General features: G+C 43.7%; 2 protein-coding genes across 2 annotated transcripts; both read left to right on the forward strand.

Moving 5' to 3' along the window:
* The first annotated feature begins 717 nt into the window (after window positions 1-717).
* Window positions 718-9450, forward strand: wnt8b (wingless-type MMTV integration site family, member 8b). The gene is made up of 6 exons (XM_058059280.2): window positions 718-859; window positions 3299-3332; window positions 4784-4922; window positions 5028-5153; window positions 6365-6507; window positions 8150-9450. Exons 1-6 carry the CDS (start codon window positions 723-725, stop codon window positions 8717-8719), a joined length of 1149 nt encoding a protein of 382 aa, XP_057915263.2. The 5' UTR covers window positions 718-722; the 3' UTR covers window positions 8720-9450.
* Window positions 9451-13308: 3858 nt separating this feature from the next.
* Window positions 13309-19859, forward strand: hif1an (hypoxia inducible factor 1 subunit alpha inhibitor). The gene is made up of 8 exons (XM_058058466.2): window positions 13309-13740; window positions 15651-15901; window positions 16379-16527; window positions 16600-16745; window positions 16924-17030; window positions 17391-17454; window positions 17669-17779; window positions 17987-19859. The coding sequence occupies exons 1-8, from the start codon at window positions 13561-13563 to the stop codon at window positions 18053-18055; spliced, it is 1077 nt and encodes a 358-aa protein (XP_057914449.1). The 5' UTR covers window positions 13309-13560; the 3' UTR covers window positions 18056-19859.
* The last annotated feature ends 295 nt before the right edge of the window (window positions 19860-20154 follow it).

A 20154-nucleotide genomic window follows, 5' to 3' on the forward strand; every position in this document is an offset into this window, starting at 1 on the left:
ATCTTCAATCCAAAACACCCCCCACCCACCCCGGGGGGTAATTTGCCCCCAAGAAGAAGAAGATGAGGAGCGGGTCTATGTGGTTAGATGAAGGATGAAGGATGAAGGATGAAGGATGAAGGATGAAGGATGAAGGATGAAGGATGAAGGAAGAGCCTCCATCCAGCATCGGCAGTCCGGATTAAGGATGCAAATGTAATCCCTGCGGATCATCACGATGGGAAACAGCCTTTGAGCTCTGCGTGTTTTCTTTTCATGGGGTGGGTGGGTGGGGGGTTATGGGGGGGGGGGTCTTTGATGCATGTGATGACGTTTAGTGGTTGATTGAATCATCACACCCACCAAGCCTTCCTCGTGCAGAACAAACATATTCTGTGTTGTTATCAAAAAATCCCACTTAATCCCTCAATCCGGACAAGTTAGAAATCTCAAAACAACTTTTTTGCCCCCCCCCCCCACAACTCCGGGATCAGTGTTGCACTTTTCCTACAGGATTAGGCAGATCTTCCCTGCTCGCTGAATGTGGGGGGGTGGGATGGGGGGGGGGGGGGCAGCAGGAAGGCCCAGGGTGCCCTTTTTGATCATGTCTAGCTGAGATGCTCCGGATTGGTGGGCAACGTAAGGGGGGGGGGCGTTTCTTTAATTAAGCAGATAATCTCTTGTTGGGGACGAGAGGAGCTCCATTTCAGACCCCCCCCCCCACCCCCCCCCCCCCAATCCCCATGGTGGAGTTCCGTGCGTGTTCTCCTCCGAGCTCAGTATCCATCTCCTCCGCTCCTGCCAGGATGTTCATGCATTTGCAGGTCGGCTTCTACGTCTTCATCCTCCTGGTGCACCTCCTCAGGTCCTCCTGCTGCTGGTGAGTCTTCGTCCTCACGGTGGTGCTCTCGTCCTTTAGGAAGTTTGCTGTTTGCGGTGGAAGTCATTATTGGGGATGCAAGGATCGTCGGGAAGCAGAGCAGAGGAAATGAAAAGCAAACGTTGGAAAGATTTCCAAATCTTTCCAATAAAACTATCAGGATAAAAGGAGTCTTCATTGGAATGGAAGTCAATTCAAATTGAATGAAATACTTTACAAACCTTTTCTTCATTGTTTCAATAATATGCAATTATTGACTAAAATAAGCAACAAATACTTCCAAATATATATATTTTATATATATATCAAATATATATTTAGTCTCAGGGAAATACGTCAATGTGTTTCATTGGAATGAAAGGAAAGTCATTCCATTCATCTTCACATGAGATGGATGGATGGATGGAACATGTATGTTGGAACATGTATGTTGGATGGAACATTTATGTTGGAACGTGTAGGTTGGATGGAACATGTATGTTGGATGGAACATGTATGTTGGATGGAACATGTTGGATGGAACATGTAGTATGTTGGATGGAACAAGTATGCTGGATGGACATGCATGTTGGATGGAACATGTTGGATGGAACATGTAGTATGTTGGATGGAACAAGTATGCTGGATGGACATGCATGTTGGATGGAACATGTTGGATGGAACATGTAGTATGTTGGATGGAACAAGTATGCTGGATGGACATGCATGTTGGATGGAACATGTTGGATGGAACATGTAGTATGTTGGATGGAACAAGTATGCTGGATGGACATGCATGTTGGATGGAACATGTTGGATGGAACACATATGTTGGATGTAACATGTAGTATGTTGGATGGAACATGTTGAATGGAACATGTTGGATGGAACATGTATGTTGGATGGAACATGTTGGATGGAACATGTAGTATGTTGGCTGGAACACGTATGCTAGATGGACATGTATGTTGGATGGAACATGTTGGATGGAACACATATGTTGGATGGAACATGTACGTTGGATGGAACATGTTGGATGGAACATGTAGTATGATGGATGGAACATGTTGGATGGAACATGTAGTATGATGGATGGGACATGTAGTATGTTGGATGGAACATGTTGGATGGAACATGTTGGATGGAACTTGTAGTATGTTGGATGGAACACGTATGCTGGATGGACATGTATGTTGGATGGAACATGTTGGATGGAACATGTACATATGTTGGATGGAACATGTTGGATGGAACATGTAGTATGATGGATGGAACATGTTGGATGGAACATGTAGTATGATGGATGGGACATGTAGTATGTTGGATGGAACATGTTGGATGGAACTTGTAGTATGTTGGATGGAACACATATGCTGGATGGAACACATATGCTGGATGGACATGTATGTTGGATGGAACATGTTGGATGGAACATGTAGTATGATGGATGGAACATGTTGGATGGAACATGTAGTATGATGGATGGGACATGTAGTATGTTGGATGGAACATGTTGGATGGAACATGTTGGATGGAACATGTAGTATGATGGATGGAACATGTTGGATGGAACATGTAGTATGATGGATGGGACATGTAGTATGTTGGATGGAACATGTTGGATGGAACATGTAGTATGATGGATGGAACATGTTGGATGGAACATGTAGTATGATGGATGGGACATGTAGTATGTTGGATGGAACATGTTGGATGGAACATGTAGTATGATGGATGGGACATGTAGTATGTTGGATGGAACATGTTGGATGGAACATGTTGGATGGAACATGTAGTATGATGGATGCAACACGTAGTATGTTGGATGGAACATGTTGGATGGAACATGTTGGATGGAACATGTAGTATGATGGATGCAACACGTAGTATGATGGATGGAACATGTATGTTGGAAGGAACATGTAGTATGATGGATGGAGTGTGTTCCAAGTCATGTAAAGAACATGGAGTCAGCTGCTTAGCAATACCAGGAACAAATGTCAAATCAGGGTTGGCTGTCTTGATGGTACACGTGATGAATAGATCCATGATGGAAACTTTGGATGATTGATTAAGTATTTCACTGAAATATGAAACATTGTGGGGGGGGGCAGCTTCCATAGATCAGCTAGAGAGATGCCATGCTCATGGGGGCAGAATAACATCTTTATTATAGTAATAATAATAATAATAATAATAAAGATCACCTTGTCGTTTACATTTCAGTGCAGACATCCTATCTCAGCAACATTTCTCATGTCCCTAGCATTCCATATAGTATCCATATTGCTCTCCTGAGCCCGACGTGCGCCTTTAGGAGCGAACCTTCTGCAGTTTAGTGTGGCGGGGCCGTGACACCGCGACACATGACGCCCCCGCCTGCGCTAATGAGAGATGTTAGGCCAGGAATTTGTTATGGACGCTGAGCTTCTTGACTGAATAATCTGTCTCCTTTTCCAGGTCAGTGAATAATTTCCTGATGACTGGACCCAAGGTAAGACAACTTTCTTTTCATCTCTCCTTCCTCCACGTCCACGTCCACGTCCACGTCCACGTCCACGTCCACGTCCACGTCCACGTCCGTCCCCACCACAAAACACCCTCTCCTCTTCCTTTTTGTGTGTACAATACCGACCTGCCTTGCGTACACTTGACCTTACGGGAGGGGGCGTGTGTGTGTGTGTGTGTGTGTGAATGCAGGCAGCACCATTGCTTTAGTGGGTGGTCATCATTAGTGAGCCGGGCCCTGTGTGTGTGTGTATGTGTGTGTGTGTGTGTGTGTGTGTGAGGTGCTCTCCTCGGCCACTTGAGACATATTAGTTTTATTATCATTCACACGGTGGCAACCAGCATCGGAACAGACTAAAAGCCAAGCTTCACTCTAATAATAGTAATATTAGATAATATTAGACTATTTTTGAAGCATGTTTACGTTATTTCCATGAGGAATTGAACCAGCTCATTCTTCCCAATCAACTTCAAAATATCAACACATATTTTCAAATGTTATCCAATAACAATAAATAGTTTGTAGACGATGTTTAGGTCAAGTCCTCCACACACCTACCACCTGATTCACATGGCATCTAGGCATGTGAGTCTGCCCTTCCTCGTCTCACCCCGCTCCTTGCATGGGGTTTCCTTTATCAAGTATGATTTTCATCCACCCATCCATCCACCCATCCATTCACCCACCCATCCACCCAAATCATCCATCCATCAACCCACCACTCATCCACCCATCCATCCACCACCCATCCACCCATTCATCCAGCCATCCATCCATCCACCACCCACTCATCCAACCATCCAACCATCCATCCATCCATCCATCCATCCATCCACCCATTCATCCAACCATCCATCCGCCCACTCATCCAACCATCCATCCACCATCCACCCATCCATCCACCCACACATCCACCCAAATCCATCCATCCATCAACCCACCACTCACCCACCCATCCATCCACCACCCATTCATCCATCCAGCCATCCATCCATCCACCACCCACTCATCCAACCATCCATCCATCCACCCACTCATCCAACCATCTATCTATCCATCCATCCATCCACCACCCATCCACCCACTCATCCAACCATCCATCCACCACCCATCCACCCACTCATCCAACCATCCATCCATCCATCTACCTTTCTATCCATCCATCCATCCATAGGGCACATATAGACAAACAACCATTCACACTCACATTCATACCTATGGACAATTAGGAGTGGCTAATTAACCTAGCATGTTTTTGGAATGTGGGAGGAAACCGGAGTACCCGGAGAAAAGCCACGCATGCACGGGGAGAACATGCAAACTCCACACAGAGATAAGACCCATCACAAGAGTGTTGACATGACAGTAGCATGACTTGAGGTGGACCAAGTGAAAATGAAAGTTGCTGATGAAGAAGCTGTCTCCATGATCGGCAGGCGTACCTGATCTATTCCAGCAGCGTGGCGGCGGGGGCCCAGAGCGGCATCGAGGAGTGCAAGTACCAGTTTGCGTGGGAACGCTGGAACTGTCCCGAGCGAGCTCTGCAGCTGTCCACGCACAGCAGCCTGCGTAGCGGTGAGACGCGGCTATTGGTTCTTCTTCTATGTTCCACAACAAGCATGGCCTCCAACGGAGAGCATCCATCGGAAGATATCTAACCAGCGTCTCTGCCACCACCAGCCAATCGGGAGACGGCGTTTGTGCACGCCATCAGCTCGGCGGGGGTCATGTACACGCTGACCAGGAACTGCAGTCTGGGAGATTTCGACAACTGCGGATGCGACGACAGCAGGAACGGACAACGAGGTACAAGAAAGAGTGCAGTACTTGGCTGAAACCAGCAGAGGCGCCGTTGTCCAGCCGTTGACATGTAAAAATACATGTAATATTAATAGCACAAAAATACTAAATATATCAATATATTTCAGTTTGAATGTAATCATGTCAATTAATGTATTCATCAAAAAATATATATGTTAGTCTGCTTTTTAAGATAAAATGGTACATACTTTCATATCTGTAACCACAAAAAATTATAAAATAATTAAAATTTTTGTGTCCTTTTATGTCTGTAAATTAAGTTATTATCAATAATACAAATGAGTATATATGTGTGTGTAATAATAAAACCACACGAATACAAAATACAAAAAAATACAAAATACCATGACCTGTTTCACAATTTTTAAAAAAACATGCTAAAAAAAAAAAATCATATTTTATATTTATTATTTATATTTCTATATTTATATTATAACAATATTTTATTATTTTATTTGAAAGGACATACAAGAAATTACATTTTGTAGTCCTTTTATGTCTTAAAGCACCTGAAATCAAATGTATTACGATCAATATAGTACATACATAAACTGTGTGTATGTACTGTATATTATATATAATATATATATATTTTATGTCTGTGAGTACCTTAAGTAAATTAAGTTATTATCAATACTACAAATGAGTATATACGTGTGTGTAATAATAAAACCACACAAATACAAAATACAAAATAATACAAAATACCATGACCTGTTTCACTTCGAACAATTTTTTAAACATATGCTAAAAAATATTTTTTGTTATTTCATATTTTATATTTATTATTTATATTTATATATTTATATTATAATAATATTGTATTATTTTATTTGAAAGGACATACAAGAAATTACATTTTGTAGTCCTTTTATGTCTGAAATCACCTGAAATCAAATGTATTATGATCAATATACATACGTAAACTGTGTATGTACTGTATATTATATATAATATATATATTATATATATGAGCTGATTATGTAATGCACTAATCTGATGTTCAAATGAAAATAAAACCATATATACAAGATATGATAAGAAATGCTGTTTTGGGGGTGTAGGGACCCCATAGGAGGAAATGACATTGTACAGTCGCCTGCATCTTTCTGTGAACTGGGAGTGCACTAAAGTGGAGGTCAACTCGACCTGAGGTTGTGACGTGTCCCCCTCACTCCTGACGTTCTACGTTCTAGGTGGACACGGGTGGCTGTGGGGAGGCTGCAGCGACAACGTGGGCTTCGGCGAGGCCATCGCTAAACAGTTTGTGGACGCCTTGGAGACGGGGCAGGATGCTCGGGCGGCCATGAATCTCCACAACAACGAAGCGGGCCGAAAGGTACCGGGGCGCCGAGTGCTTGGCTTGTTTTGATGAGTCGTGGAGGTTGATTTCTTTTCTTTGACACCCACCCCCCCACACACACACACTCTTAACACACTTTAACAGCAAGTGTGCCACCCAAGCGTCCTTTTTCACTTAAGTGAGGTGCCACTCGTCCCCCTGTGCCCCCGCCCCCAGTCATAACAGTGTGCTCGCTGTAGCAGAAGGAGCCTATTTACCGCCGTGGAATCGGCAGGATCGCCGGTGAAGCTTAATTGGAGATCCAGGGGAGCCAGAGATGTTGTTTTGGAAATAAGTGTTTAGTTTGATTCTCTCACATTTATGTTGCTCTTTGTTTGGCTCGGGGGGAGTCTGAGGGGACCACAGGCGCGCAGCTGAAGTGCTCTTTGTTAAAGCCGCCTTGGTGGACCCCGGGATCCCCCACGGCACCTGGAGCATCATTGTAACAGAAAAAAAATGGGTCTAAAAAAGGAGAAAAATGTCTTTTTCACAGGCGCGGCTCCACGGGACCCCCCCATTGGGGTGTTGTCACTGCGGCTAAATAAATACTCCCATTCCTTCAAGCGCCCACAAAGGCACTCGATGTGAAACTTTGGAAAGAGGACGTCCCCTCTTTTCATGGGACAGATGTTTTTGTGTCGGGGTAAAGTCAGGAAACAAACACGCTGACCTTTTGGGCTTTTTTTTTCCTCTTTGGGCGTGCTTTGTTTTCTTCTGTTGGGAACACATCAGTCAAGAAGATGTCTGCAGTCCGCACTTGGATCTTTCTTACATTACACAAACCTCATGTAGGGGCGGGGCCGACGCCATTCAATTTTGGTGCAAATCTGGATAAATGTGCTTTCTGCGTCAGGAATTGTTCTATTTTCTCATAACAACATGGGAGGTACATTAGTCCCTCATCGCTTCCTACTTTGGAGCATTTGAAAAGTCATCACTCAATCTCACAGTGTCATCTTACAAGTCATCACACAGCAACTTAACACTCAAAAGGTATACCTAATAGATAAACAAACATGTACCAATATGTGTTTAAGCTTTCCCAAGCATTTCATTGGAACACAAGTGACATAGAAAAGGACTGGATGGTGCTGCAATGCTGCCTCTGTCCACTAGAGAGATCCAGAAGCACCCAGAGGGAGGCTGATGTAATTGCAGCAGCCCCAGGCACCAATGGGAAAAGAGATAAGAAAAAAAATCAACTCATATTAGTACATGTTTGGATATTTCTCAGGTATCCCTTTGAGTGTTAGGTTGCTGTGTGATGACTTTAGTGTTTTTTTGTAAGGGACACCAATGAGTGGACAAGCTCGTTGTGAGTGCGTGGATTCCTCGTGATTGAGTACCGCATATTTTATTATAAGTAAGAAAATGCATATCTAAGCAAATGTTATGTATTGTTAGCCTAAATTAAGCATTTTTAAGCATAAAATGTCTAAATAAAGTAAAATAGAAATATAGGCTGGTACAACTGGCACAATATGGTACCGGTACAATATGACTACTCCATGCAAAAGACGCATTCAGAGATGTGATATGCCATATTCCACACTTGCCAATATTCCGCACTCGTTAGCCAATAGGACTTCCTGATTTCCGGCTGAAAATGTCTTCCATTTGTCCCGACTCCCCTTCCCAGGCGGTGAAGGGGACCATGCAAAAGACCTGCAAATGTCACGGCGTGTCTGGAAGCTGCACCACGCAAACCTGCTGGCTGCAGCTGCCCGAGTTCAGGGAGGTGGGCAACTACCTGAAGGAGAAGTACCACCGAGCCCTGAAGGTGGATCTCCTCCGCGGTGCCGGGAACAGCGCGGCCAGCCGAGGAGCCATCGCCGAGACCTTCAGCTCCATCTCCCGCAAGGAGCTGGTCCACCTGGAGGACTCCCCGGACTATTGCCTGGAGAACCGCACGTTGGGCCTGCCGGGCACCGAAAGCCGCGAGTGCGTGAAGAAGGGCAAGAACCTGAGCAAATGGGAGAAGCGCAGCTGCAAGAGGCTTTGCGGCGAGTGCGGCCTCGCCGTGGAGGAGCGCAAGGCCGAGACCGTGTCCAGCTGCAACTGCAAGTTCCACTGGTGCTGCGCCGTCAAGTGCGAGCAGTGCAGGAAGACCGTGACCAAGTTCTACTGCGTGAAGAAGGGAGGGGTGAGGGCCAGGAACGAGAGCGCCGGCGGCCGCCGTAAGACCCTCAGACTGAGGAAGAAGCACTGAGCCTAGCATGGAAAAACGCTTGGAGGGTTTAAATGTATTTAAGATTTATTTTTCTACCACGTTTTTCGGACACTTGTCGCTGATTCGGTTCTTTTTCCATCAGAAAATTGTATTTATTTTCATATCAGCAAGGAGCAACACTGCTGTCATAATAATTCCAAGCTAAATTGTGTGATTACAAAATGACCAAATTCTAGCGAAATACTCGACTCCAACCAGCAGAGGCGCTATTCATTCAACTTGATGGAATCTGACGACAACCTCCGACATTATTGGGCTTAATGTGCGTGACAGTTCAGAACCATCAGAATTCAGATTTTTTTTTGTGTTGAGATTCGTAATTCATCGCTAAAAAAAATGGAGTGCACCACTTGGCTGCAACCAGCAGAGGCGCTATTCATTCCATTTCAGCTAATCTAAAAAAAAAAAACACAAAACCGATCGCTACTTCCATACAGACTTCTGCCAAATCACAAGTCTAGCATTAATCTGCTCACTATGGATGGAAGCAGGAGTTCAGAACACATCAGAGATTCTCCCGACCGGTTAAAAATCTTATTTTTTGCAAAATTTTCCAACAAAATTCCCATCATAAACGCATTTGTCTGCCCTCTTGATGTATTTAAATGTATATAAGGTATATAAGATGAAGCACTTTGTATGTACATTGTTAATTTATTGCACACCTAGTCGTATTGTTAGCGGTTGTTTTGGATAAGGATGCTACGAAAGAATAAACAAATAAATCCTTCCCGGTATCGTTGACTATGCTTCCAATGAAACGCTTCACGCCAGGGTGGGGGACCCTGCCCGGGGGCGGAGGGTTGTATCGGGAAGAAAAGAAAACTCTTCAGGACTCTCTTTTCGAGCCTTTCTCAATTTCTCCCGGACAAATCCCGCCCTCTTGTCACGCTAATCCTCAAAGAAACTCCACAAGTTTCTTTACTGTTTAATACGAGTTTAATTAATTTGTCCAGACAGAGTCGTAGCCCGGGGGTGGAGGGCATGAGGCAAGTTAAAAAAAAAAATCATCCCGCCTCTAATTTTGTATGCTAATCTCCTTTTTGGAGTGGCTGAGGTGGGGGGGGGAAATGTTGGGAAAACTTGAGGTTGCCGGAGCAAGGCTTCCTGCGGCTGTTTTATTCCCACTTGGGTCCTTTCCCTCCTCCAGGGCCTTCCTTTGCTCCATTTAACAATGAATGCGGAGCTAATCAGCTCTCTCGGAAATGCAGCGCCGTCCAGGAAGGTAATCCCTTCTCCTGCGCTCTCAAAGGACTGTCGCCTTGCAAAGGACTTTGGGAAAAGGCTTTACACGGATTCACACTGTTGGCTGAAAAGAAGTTAGTTCAAGTATTGTGCCCAAACAAGTGGCTTTTATAAACACATGCTTTGCCAGGGGGCTCGTCCCACCTGCCAAGGCCCGGGCGGGTTGGCGCACGGCGAGCCGAGGCCCGGGTCCTTCAGCCCAGATGGGCTGTGAAAAAGGAGATTAGAGGGTTTGGTGGTGGGATTCATTTCTGCACCTTCCTCCTTTTGCTCAATAATGTGTCAAGGAAACACCTTGTTGACATCTTAGTTAGCAAATAATGATCGTGAAAAGCCCCCCCCCCCTTCTCTGGTGACCCCACGCAGGCTCGGCCCAGCATGGCGCTTCTCACCGAGCAGAGAGCGGGCATTCCAGACATTTGATGGAATTTGGGAGCTTTGCAGTTCAGATGGGGTTGGGAAGATGAACGTGGAAAGCTAATTAATTGGGGGTGGGGGGGAGGGGTCTGTGCATCTGGATGATGAGAAATCTATACAAATATACAGTAAAAAAGGTTTTTGACCTCTTCCTGCTTTCTTATTTGTTTGCATGTTTGTCACATTTCAAACTAATTCTAATATTAGTCAATGACAACTACACACAAAAAGAACATTTGCAATAATAATAAGTGCTTGAGCCACCCATAGCAGCAACAACTGCAATCAAGCGTTTGTGCTAACTTGCAATGAGTCTCTTCCAGCGCTATGGGGGAATTTTGCAGAATTGTTGTCATTCAGCCTCATTGGAGGCTTTTCCATCATGAACCATCTCAGTCGGACTCAGGTCAGGACTTTGACTCGGCCGCTCCAAAGTCTTCATTTGGTTTTTCTTCAGCCATTCAGATCCTGCTGCACAACCCAAGTTGCTTTCAGCTCCATGCCACCAACAGACGGCTGGACGTTCTCCTTCACATCAATTCATGCTTCCATTTACCACAGCAAGTCAAAACAGCGCAGACCGCCGCACTACCACCACCACGTTTTACTGTTGCTACGATGTTCCTTTTCTGAAATGTGGCGTTACTTTTAGGCCATATGGAACGGGACACACACCTTCCAAAAAGTTCAACTTTGTCTGGTCAGACCACAGAGTATTTTCCCAAAGGTCTTGGGGATCATCAAGATGTTTTCTGGCTAAATTGAGACGAGCTTTAATGTTCTTTTGGTTCATCAGTGGTTTTGGTCTTGGAACTCTGCCATGCCATGCAGGCCGTTTTGCCCAGCGTCTTGCTTATGGTGGAGACATGCTGACGAGGCCTGCACTTCTTTGGATGTTGTTGTGGGGTCTTTTGTGACCTCGTCGCTGCGCTCTTGGAGTCATTTTGGTTGGTTTTGGAATTTGTGGATGATGGCTCTGACCGTGGTTGGCTGGAGTCCCGAAGCTTTAGAAATGGCTGATAGATCTCGATGAATCTCAGTCATGTTTTAAGAAGGGTCGGGAGGGGTGGAAAGGGGTGGGTGACAAACATGCAGACAAATAAGAGTAGGAAATATCGAGCACCCTTGAGGCAGTTAAAATGGAGTCTTTGTTGACTACGTAAGTCAGTGAAAGTTGAGTCTACATCGAGGACAAGTAAGTCAATAAAATTTGAGTCTTTTTTTAAAACAGAAGAGTCAAACAGGCAAGGTTTTTACAAAACGTTTTTGAAATGTCACATTAAAAAAAATGTTAAAAATTGTTGTTCGAGGTAGGCAGCCTTTTTGCAGCCTCTTGTTGCTAGGTGGAACTTGAGCACAATTATTTTCAAAAAATATTCACAAAAGGTGGAAGAGGATGAAAAAGATGATGGTATTCAAAATAAAACACATCAAAGTAACGAAGCTAAGACACTCAAAACCACTAGCGGGGCACTGCTCCTCCTGCCCCTAATGCAAAATCCCCACTAGATCCACTTTCATCCACAACCAAATAATAACCTTCTCTTCACGTTATTCCTGTTTCTGAAGGAAAATGCCGACCAGCACTCGGACGCACAAACATTTCCCCCCACCCAGCAAGTGACGCGACCTCCGACCCGGGGGTCTGAACCTCCATCTCCCGGGCCGGACCCTGCCACATTTCATTTGCAAACACACTTGACTGCAAGGTGGCGGGAGAAAGAGACGACAGCGCTGAGGAAGTGCGGGATGTGACGCTGAATCTTTCTCACAGAGATCTGCAGAGTCGGAAAAAAGCTTTTTCTTACGCACAAAACTGGGGGGGATTCATAATTGGCTTATTTGACTAATAAATAAAAATGGTAATCTTGTCTTAGGTAGTGAGTGATCGTGAAATGAGTTTAAAAAATGGAAAAAAGTACTTCTAATGCTTGAGAGAATCCCTGACTAATAGGATTTAAGGCTTAGGGGATCTGGACCTACAACATCTAGAGGGCCGAGGGTCAATATGAATGTGAGGGAAAGCAGATGAGGACAACTATCACGTGCTCCTACGGACAAGTATCTGTGGAATCTGCCTTTTAACAAATCCTCCGTACCTGAGTGACCCCTTCAACGGCCATCAGGAAATCAAAAAGAGCAGCAAGAGAAGAAGAAGGCACCGGCTTTTGTGTTTGCTGCAGGATTGAGATATAAGCTTCTAAAAGCTGGTGCCCCTCACAGGGGTGGTCAGTCTCCCGTCCCCAAAGAATGGCAGGGCAGAGGAGCATCAGAGGGATCAGCTCGGCTCATCTCACTGATCTGCACAGGAAACAGCGAGCATGGGAACCCACCAGGGAGTCCAAAGTAGTAAAGTCCCTGCTGGATGAAGGTGAAGCGGATAAAAACCACAATAACGGTTTTTTTCTTTCAGGAATGGTGTGCAGGTTGGAGATGGCTACTGGAACTTAGGACGAGACACATTATTAGGTACACCTGCACAATCTAACAAACTATGATACACTCAGTGCATCCTTCAACTATTCAGTGCACCTTTCATAAGGGGATGCTGTATGGGAGAGTTTATTAGTATGAGTATTTATGAGTATTTATCTGAAATGGCTGATCCTGACAACCAGTCATTTAGAAAGGAAAATATTGAAAATGATCATGGGTGCCCAAACTTTTTCATACCACTGTAAATTGAGACTTTGTTGAGTCAGTAAAACTCAAGTCTCAAAGAAAAAGTTTGTGATTTAAAAGATTAATTCAAATCAATTGCATTGAGAAATGCAAGAAAAAGGTGAAACACTCCCCTCTAGCGGCCAAAAGTACATGTTACGCTATTGGTGGTTGATATAAAGAGTTAATGTGTCGCCAGTACGCTAGGTGTCGCTGTTGAGCACTTTACTCAACTATTACTTCTAATTTGTGTGGTTTTTATTGTAGCTGTCAGTATGTAAACATCCATTCGCTCCCCAACACACCCGCGAACAAGCCTCTCTAAGTGCGAGTTTTGACTTCTTATTTAAATAATTCTGAATCGGAAAGGGTTTTTAATAACTCCGCGGTTGAGTATCACCTTGCGAGGGAGCGACTGGAAGACATTTGTGCTTGCTTTTGTTTGCTAAAACGACGGCACCGACTAAGCTAATCGGCGCTGGTTGACGACCACCACCATGGCTGCAGCGACCGTCGTGGAGGCTGACCCGGCTGCAAGTGAAGGAGCCACCGCTTTCCCCGGCATCCAAAACCGGGCTTGGGACGAGTCTCAGCTGCGGAAGTATTCTTTCCCCACCAAGACGATCCCCAGGCTTTCGCACACGGATCCCAGAGCGGAGATGCTAATAAACAATGAGGTAACCATGCTCGCTACGTATAATTATTTCAGATTTCGTGTTGCACAAGCAGCAATTCTATAGCACTTATGGGGCAGATTCAGTCAAAAGTGTGCTAGTGTCCTGTTTCATCTCGTTGAAGCTGCACCTGAAGTGACCTTAAAACAATGTACAACTGTGAACTTGACACACAACCCCACCTGCCTTCAAATACCTTAATATGCATCTCCAGAGCTGTGTTTAGCTAATCCAGTTTATCACCATTAAGATGGCTTAATAGGGACAAACTGGCGTCCATCCATGTTAAAGTCAGATGCAGCCTCTTCCAAAGCTTGTTGGCCATGTCAGCGGGTTCATTATAATGACGAGTCATGCACCGAGCAGACCGAGTAACTTTGCATTGCTTAACATTGCTTAACGTGTAATACACAAGTTGTTTATTTTTCATGAACAAGCCAAATAGTTTAGGGACTTTTTTGTTGCTATTATTAAGCAGGCATGCAACAATTAACATTGACAAGGTTAGCACACAAAGGCGTGAAGAAATAGTGATGGAATGTAGTCACTCAAATACAATAATATTAATGGTTTTATGGTTAATTTAGCAAACGGGAGAACACGAAAGCAACCCGAGGCAATCTGTGGAACAACTGAGCCTTTTGGGGTTTAAAAATAACATTTTATAGTGAGGTGAAATAGTGAAACATAATGCTAGCTAGCTTAAATTGCTCATAGACAGCCGTCCTCATAATAAATGGTGAATGGCCTCGGGGTATGCGCAAATATGAAAATGAATTTACATTTGGCTTTTGAACAAGTCTTATCAAATAAACTTTTTGAATTTGGCTCACGCTGAGAAATAATGAGTGTTAGATCAGACATTGGAGTGCCGAGATTCAGTTCACAGAAGGATAATAGATACTCTGATGTGTAATCTTTCTCTGGTAAAACATCTCTGGTAAGCGACTGGCCCCTATGTACTGTTTATACAAGGCGTTTTTCACCTTAAACATGGCGAAAACAGGGTGCAATCAACCTGTAAGTATTATTGAGTAACATTTAATGATTTGACTCTCATTGAGAGATTGTGTGTTGACCCTGTCATTGGAGTTTACATCCCCATGTAGCTAGTATAGCGTTATCTTTACTTTGTTAAACATCTCTGAACAGAGACTAGTGCCTTTGCACTTCAAAGACACGAAATGTGTTTTATCGCCCAAGTATGGGAAAACCGCGTAAATTCAGGTTAAATGCAAGTCTTATTGAGTAATATTGTCGAATTTGGCTGACATTGAGCGATGTTGAATGTTATACCAGACATTCGAGTCTCCCAGATTCCATTCATAGATGCCTCCACGCGCGCGGTAGTGGAAGTGTGTCATCTTTCCGTTGTTCAGACATCTTTGGTGAAAGTGAATTCAAAGCGTTTATTGTGCTCACCGTTAAAAAGCCTTTTTAATTGGGCTCGCTGTAAAGGCACGTTTGGTGAAGAGAGGCCGGGTTTCACTTCCTCCTTGTAGCGGAGAAGTGCTCGTGAGACGCGTGCACTGCAGCGGGAGCGCGCATGGCTGCGTACGTTCACTTTGTCACGTAGCCCCCGTTGCCAGGGTGTCCAATGGCGGCCTGCAGCACCAGCCCTCGGACGCTGCTGTCCGTGTGTGCATGGAGGTTTTAGGGCTCACTTTAGTGCACAGTCATCTGTACCAGGGGGGTACAGAAAATACATCCAATATAACAAATATTGCTGAAATACTATAGAAAATGATGCAAATATTGCATGTAGGGATGGGCGATATGGCCTGAAATCCATATAGTTATATATATACCATGATATATTCTTTAGCATATCAAATATAATACAACCATTCCAAGAACACGTTACAGGAAAGTCTCCTGCAATGGCCGCTGACGTGTACTCTTCTTCTTCCCAGGAGCCGGTGGTGCTAACCGATACGAATCTGGTCTATCCGGCGCTCAAATGGGACATCGCGTATCTCCAGGAGAACATTGGGAACGGGGACTTCTCGGTCTACATGGCGGAGAAGCACAAGTTCCTTTACTACGACGAGAAGAAGATGGCCAACGTGGACAACTTTGTCCCCAAGTCCCGACGTACGGAGATGAAATTCTCGGAATTTGTGGAGAAGATGCACGAGACGCAGCAGAGGGGAGGGGAGGACAGGTAGGGTGGATTTGTGGAGGATGTACGTCTGCGGGTGCTGCAGGTGTGTGTGGCAGGAAGGCTTCTACTTCATCCTCATGTTATGAAGTCCTTCAACATCTTGTAATATTTTTTATTTTTTATTTTTTATTTTTTATTTTTTATTTTTTATTTTTTATTTTTTATTTTTTATTTTTTATTTTTTATTTTTTATTTTCGTTTATTATATATTGACAGCATTATTTATGTTTTATTTAGTGTCATATTTTTTTTCTGAAATTTGAGAGACTAAAGTTGTATAGCCTAAACATTTGAGAGAATTATAATATTTATAATATTATACTATAATATATATATATACTATATATAATATTATAAATATTATAAATAGTTTTATAGAAAGGTGCGCGTAATTATGGGTTATGCTGCGCTTTTGTGTGGGTGTAGATAGCGCCATCTGAGTGCCGAGTCTATGAGTGCTGCTGTTGTGTCGCGCAGGGTTTACCTTCAGCAGACCTTAAACGACACGGTGGGGAAGAAGATCGTGGTCGACTTCCTGGGTTTCAACTGGAACTGGATCAACAAGCAGCAGGCCAAGAGGAACTGGGGCCAGCTGACGTCCAACCTCCTCCTCATCGGCATGGAAGGTACGCGGCGGCGTTCCCCCTTCTGGCACCGTTTGTGGTTTTACCGTCATCATGAACGTCCGCCCCACGTAGGTAACGTGACGCCGGCGCATTACGACGAGCAGCAGAACTTCTTTGCACAAATCAAAGGCCACAAGCGGTGCATCCTCTTCCCTCCCGACCAGTTTGAGTGCCTCTATCCGTTCCCCGTGCACCACCCCTGCGACAGACAGAGTCAGGTAAGCCGCTGTCACTTATTACTCAACTGCAGAGAGCACCAGGTGAATCATATTGCCGCTTATGTCGACTGTGTGGCCATTTTGCAGAACGTCTAAGTGAAGCAGGCTGTTGTTGAAGATGAAATATGACTTTAAGGACTTAAACATGTTATGTTATTTCATACTTTGTCATTTCTAGGTCAACTTCGATCACCCCGACTATGACAGGTTTCCCAATTTTAAAAATGTGCTCGGCTACGAGGCGGTCGTTGGCCCAGGAGACGTACTCTACATCCCTATGTATTGGTAAGCATTTATATAAATATAACTTGTATATCAGGGGTGAGCAAACTACGGCCCGGGGGCCAAATGCGGCCCACCAAGTGTTTGAATCCGGCCCGCCAGTTGCTTTCTAAGTCTTTCAACTTTTAACATACAAACTGCAGGCAACATGACTTTCAAGTCGGATGTCTTATTTAGTAAAAAAAAGTAAAATTATGATGTTTAAAGTGCTTCTGAAAAAACATAAAATTACAGATAAAATTAGACAAATAATTCAAAGGAAATTATAAGCATAGAATAGTGTGTGTGTTAAATATATGTTCTATACTGTACATACTGTATGTTTCGACGTTTTCTCATCAATATTTCTCATTTCTCTCTCAGGTGGCATCACATAGAATCCCTGCTGAACGGTGGAGTGACGATAACGGTCAACTTTTGGTACAAAGTATGCATCTTTACTCCTTTTCTTCTCCCCCGTTAGCATATTTATTAGAGATACATCAAACCGATGCAGATGACTTCCAAATATGACATCACTAGGGTATCGAGGGGGAGGAGCCAAATTCCTTGGCCGAGTACGGTGCACTGTATTCGGGCACATGCTCTTCTTGTGGTCACAGGTTGCCTACAGCCACACTGAGTTTTTCCCCTGTCTGCAGGGTGCGCCCACGCCCAAGAGGATAGAGTACCCACTGCGAGCCCACCAGAAGGTGGCCATTATGAGGAACATCGAGAAGATGCTGGGAGAAGCGCTCGGCGACCCTCGAGAGGTAAGCACGTTAGATTCCCTGGTGGCGATAGCACACGTGGGCTCCGCCGCTGCGCTACCGGTTAGACCGCATGCTTCCAGGACATCGAATGAGGTCACCTGTCGCGAATGAAATCCCCGCGGTCGACCGACTCTCCCCTTGCGACCCACTTAGGCTTTTATTTTTAGGGCTGGGAAACAAAGTCATGTTCTACTTCTGTTTCTCCAGGTTGGACCTTTGCTCAAAATGATGATCAGGGGACGATACGAAGATTCTCAAACAGGGTCTGACACTTAAAACTGTGTGTGTGTGTGTGTGTGAGACTTTGGACTGTATCGCTGCATTGCAATAAGCGGCCATCTTGAAAACCATCGCACCTCTCCGAGTGCCATGATTATCTTTTTGCAAATCTCATGGGAGTTTACCGTACTTGAACAGGTTTTTTTTTTTTTTTTAGATATTATTTATATGACTCATTTTCTTCTCCGAATGTGAGAAGTTTGGAAGAGCCACTAATGAAGGACGTCATGGGAAGGGAGGGGGGGGTAAGGAGTGTTAGCACAGCCTGGCTGCTAGCTTTTGCACATTAGCGCTGAGCCTCATTAAAAACCAAGTAGACGACAAAGACGCTTGATGTGTGTTAACATTGTGACCAGTGAGGGGTCATCTCATGACAATTTGGGAGGGGAATCTGTCTGTAGTTTCCCAACTCTAAAAGTTTGGCGAAAACCACAAATTGAGAGTAAATCAAGGTTCCGCTGGATTTAAAATGATTGGTGCGTCACTTTTGGTACAAAATCCTCCGAAATTCTCATGTTGGATGAACGCCCTTCCAGATCCACCTCAGTTAGCCCAGTCGCTTATTGGAGAAATGGAAGCAACGTGAACCTTGAGTACACGATGGACCACTTTGATGTTCACAACCAGTATTATCCAGGTAGATTGGAAACTAATTCATCATCATCATCATTGTGTGGTTGGGAAGGATGTACCAACAGGTGGTATTATTAAAAAAAATAATACACTCCTGATCTAAATTTTAAGTTGAAAAATTATAACAATGTACATTTTGCAGTGTTGCATGTTAAGGAGGTTCTAAGTAGAGATTCAAAACGGGCATCTTCACATAGCTGGCTGCCGCTTGACGCCCCTGCGCAACCTGAAGCCCATTCTTTTGGCATTTTAAAGATCTACTTTAAAAAATATATATAAAATAAAATATATACAAAAATAATTTTAATTTTAATTTTAATTTTAATTTTAATTTTAATTTTAATTTTAATTTTAATTTTAATTTTAATTTTAATTTTAATTTTAATTTTAATTTTAATTTTAATTTTAATTTTAATTTTAATTTTAATTTTAATTTTAATTTTAATTTTACAATAAAGATCTACTTAAAACCTTCTTAAGATGCAACAGTGCAAAATCCTTGCAATTTTTCAACCATTTTGATCAGGAGTGTATATGAGGGCTGTTTGTGTTCTTAATTAGGATTTTATTGGATGAATTACCGCTCTAAGCAGTGTCGGAACAGAGTAAGAGTGGACATGTCTTCCTGTCCCGGTACTTCCGCAGGACCGCATCTTCACCCTCAAGAGGGAGCATGTCGTGAGATGCTGTTTCTTTTGCATGCTAACGTGCCAAAAACGCCAGAGGAAACATCTCGGCTTTGTTCTTAGAGCACATATCTGTCGAAAGCGACACACGTCGTCATGATGAACGGGACAGCACCGACCCCGCTTTGACTTGGAATCACTCTTGGAACTGTCTGAGTCTACTTACATGAAAAAAAGCCAAAAAGAGGGGAGTTGTTTACTGTTTGACTATTCTGACTCATGACTGCCCCTAATGGTTTGGAGTGTGAGGTACAACACCTGTCAAAGGCTTGGACCCCCCCCCCCTTCCCATATAATAGCATGGGAAGTGTGTCTAAACTTTTGATTGTTGCAGTGCAACCGTGTTCTTCATTATTCCAATCAAATAAAAAATTGTTATAAAAAAATCCAAAGAAACATTTCTTAGAACACAAATAGACGCTACAGTATTTGGAATTAGGTGTTGTTCATAATGTGAAATAAACGGGGCTTTATTTACTGGATGGATGAACTTTTGTGTGCTTTTGCTTCTCCAAGTAAATAATATTTGCATGGTGGCGTCAGTACATTATTATGCAGAGTAATGCAGAGTAAAAAATTATGAATTGGTTCAACACCCCAAGTCAATTCATGCAGAGTAGAATTCCTTCTTCATGCAAGGAATCTTCTCATAGAGCATAGGAAAACCTTTTACCACCTGAATATGCTTTATATCATCACCATTAGAGCCCTGTAGACATGCAATAACACCCCTATAGCCATCTGTACCTGCACTTTGGACAGCCCATAATAGGCCGT

Source organism: Doryrhamphus excisus, linkage group LG20 (genome assembly GCF_037039965.1).
Source record: "Doryrhamphus excisus strain RoL-2023G ecotype Guam linkage group LG20, RoL_Dexc_Guam_v1.1, whole genome shotgun sequence".
NCBI lineage: Eukaryota > Metazoa > Chordata > Actinopteri > Syngnathiformes > Syngnathidae > Doryrhamphus > Doryrhamphus excisus.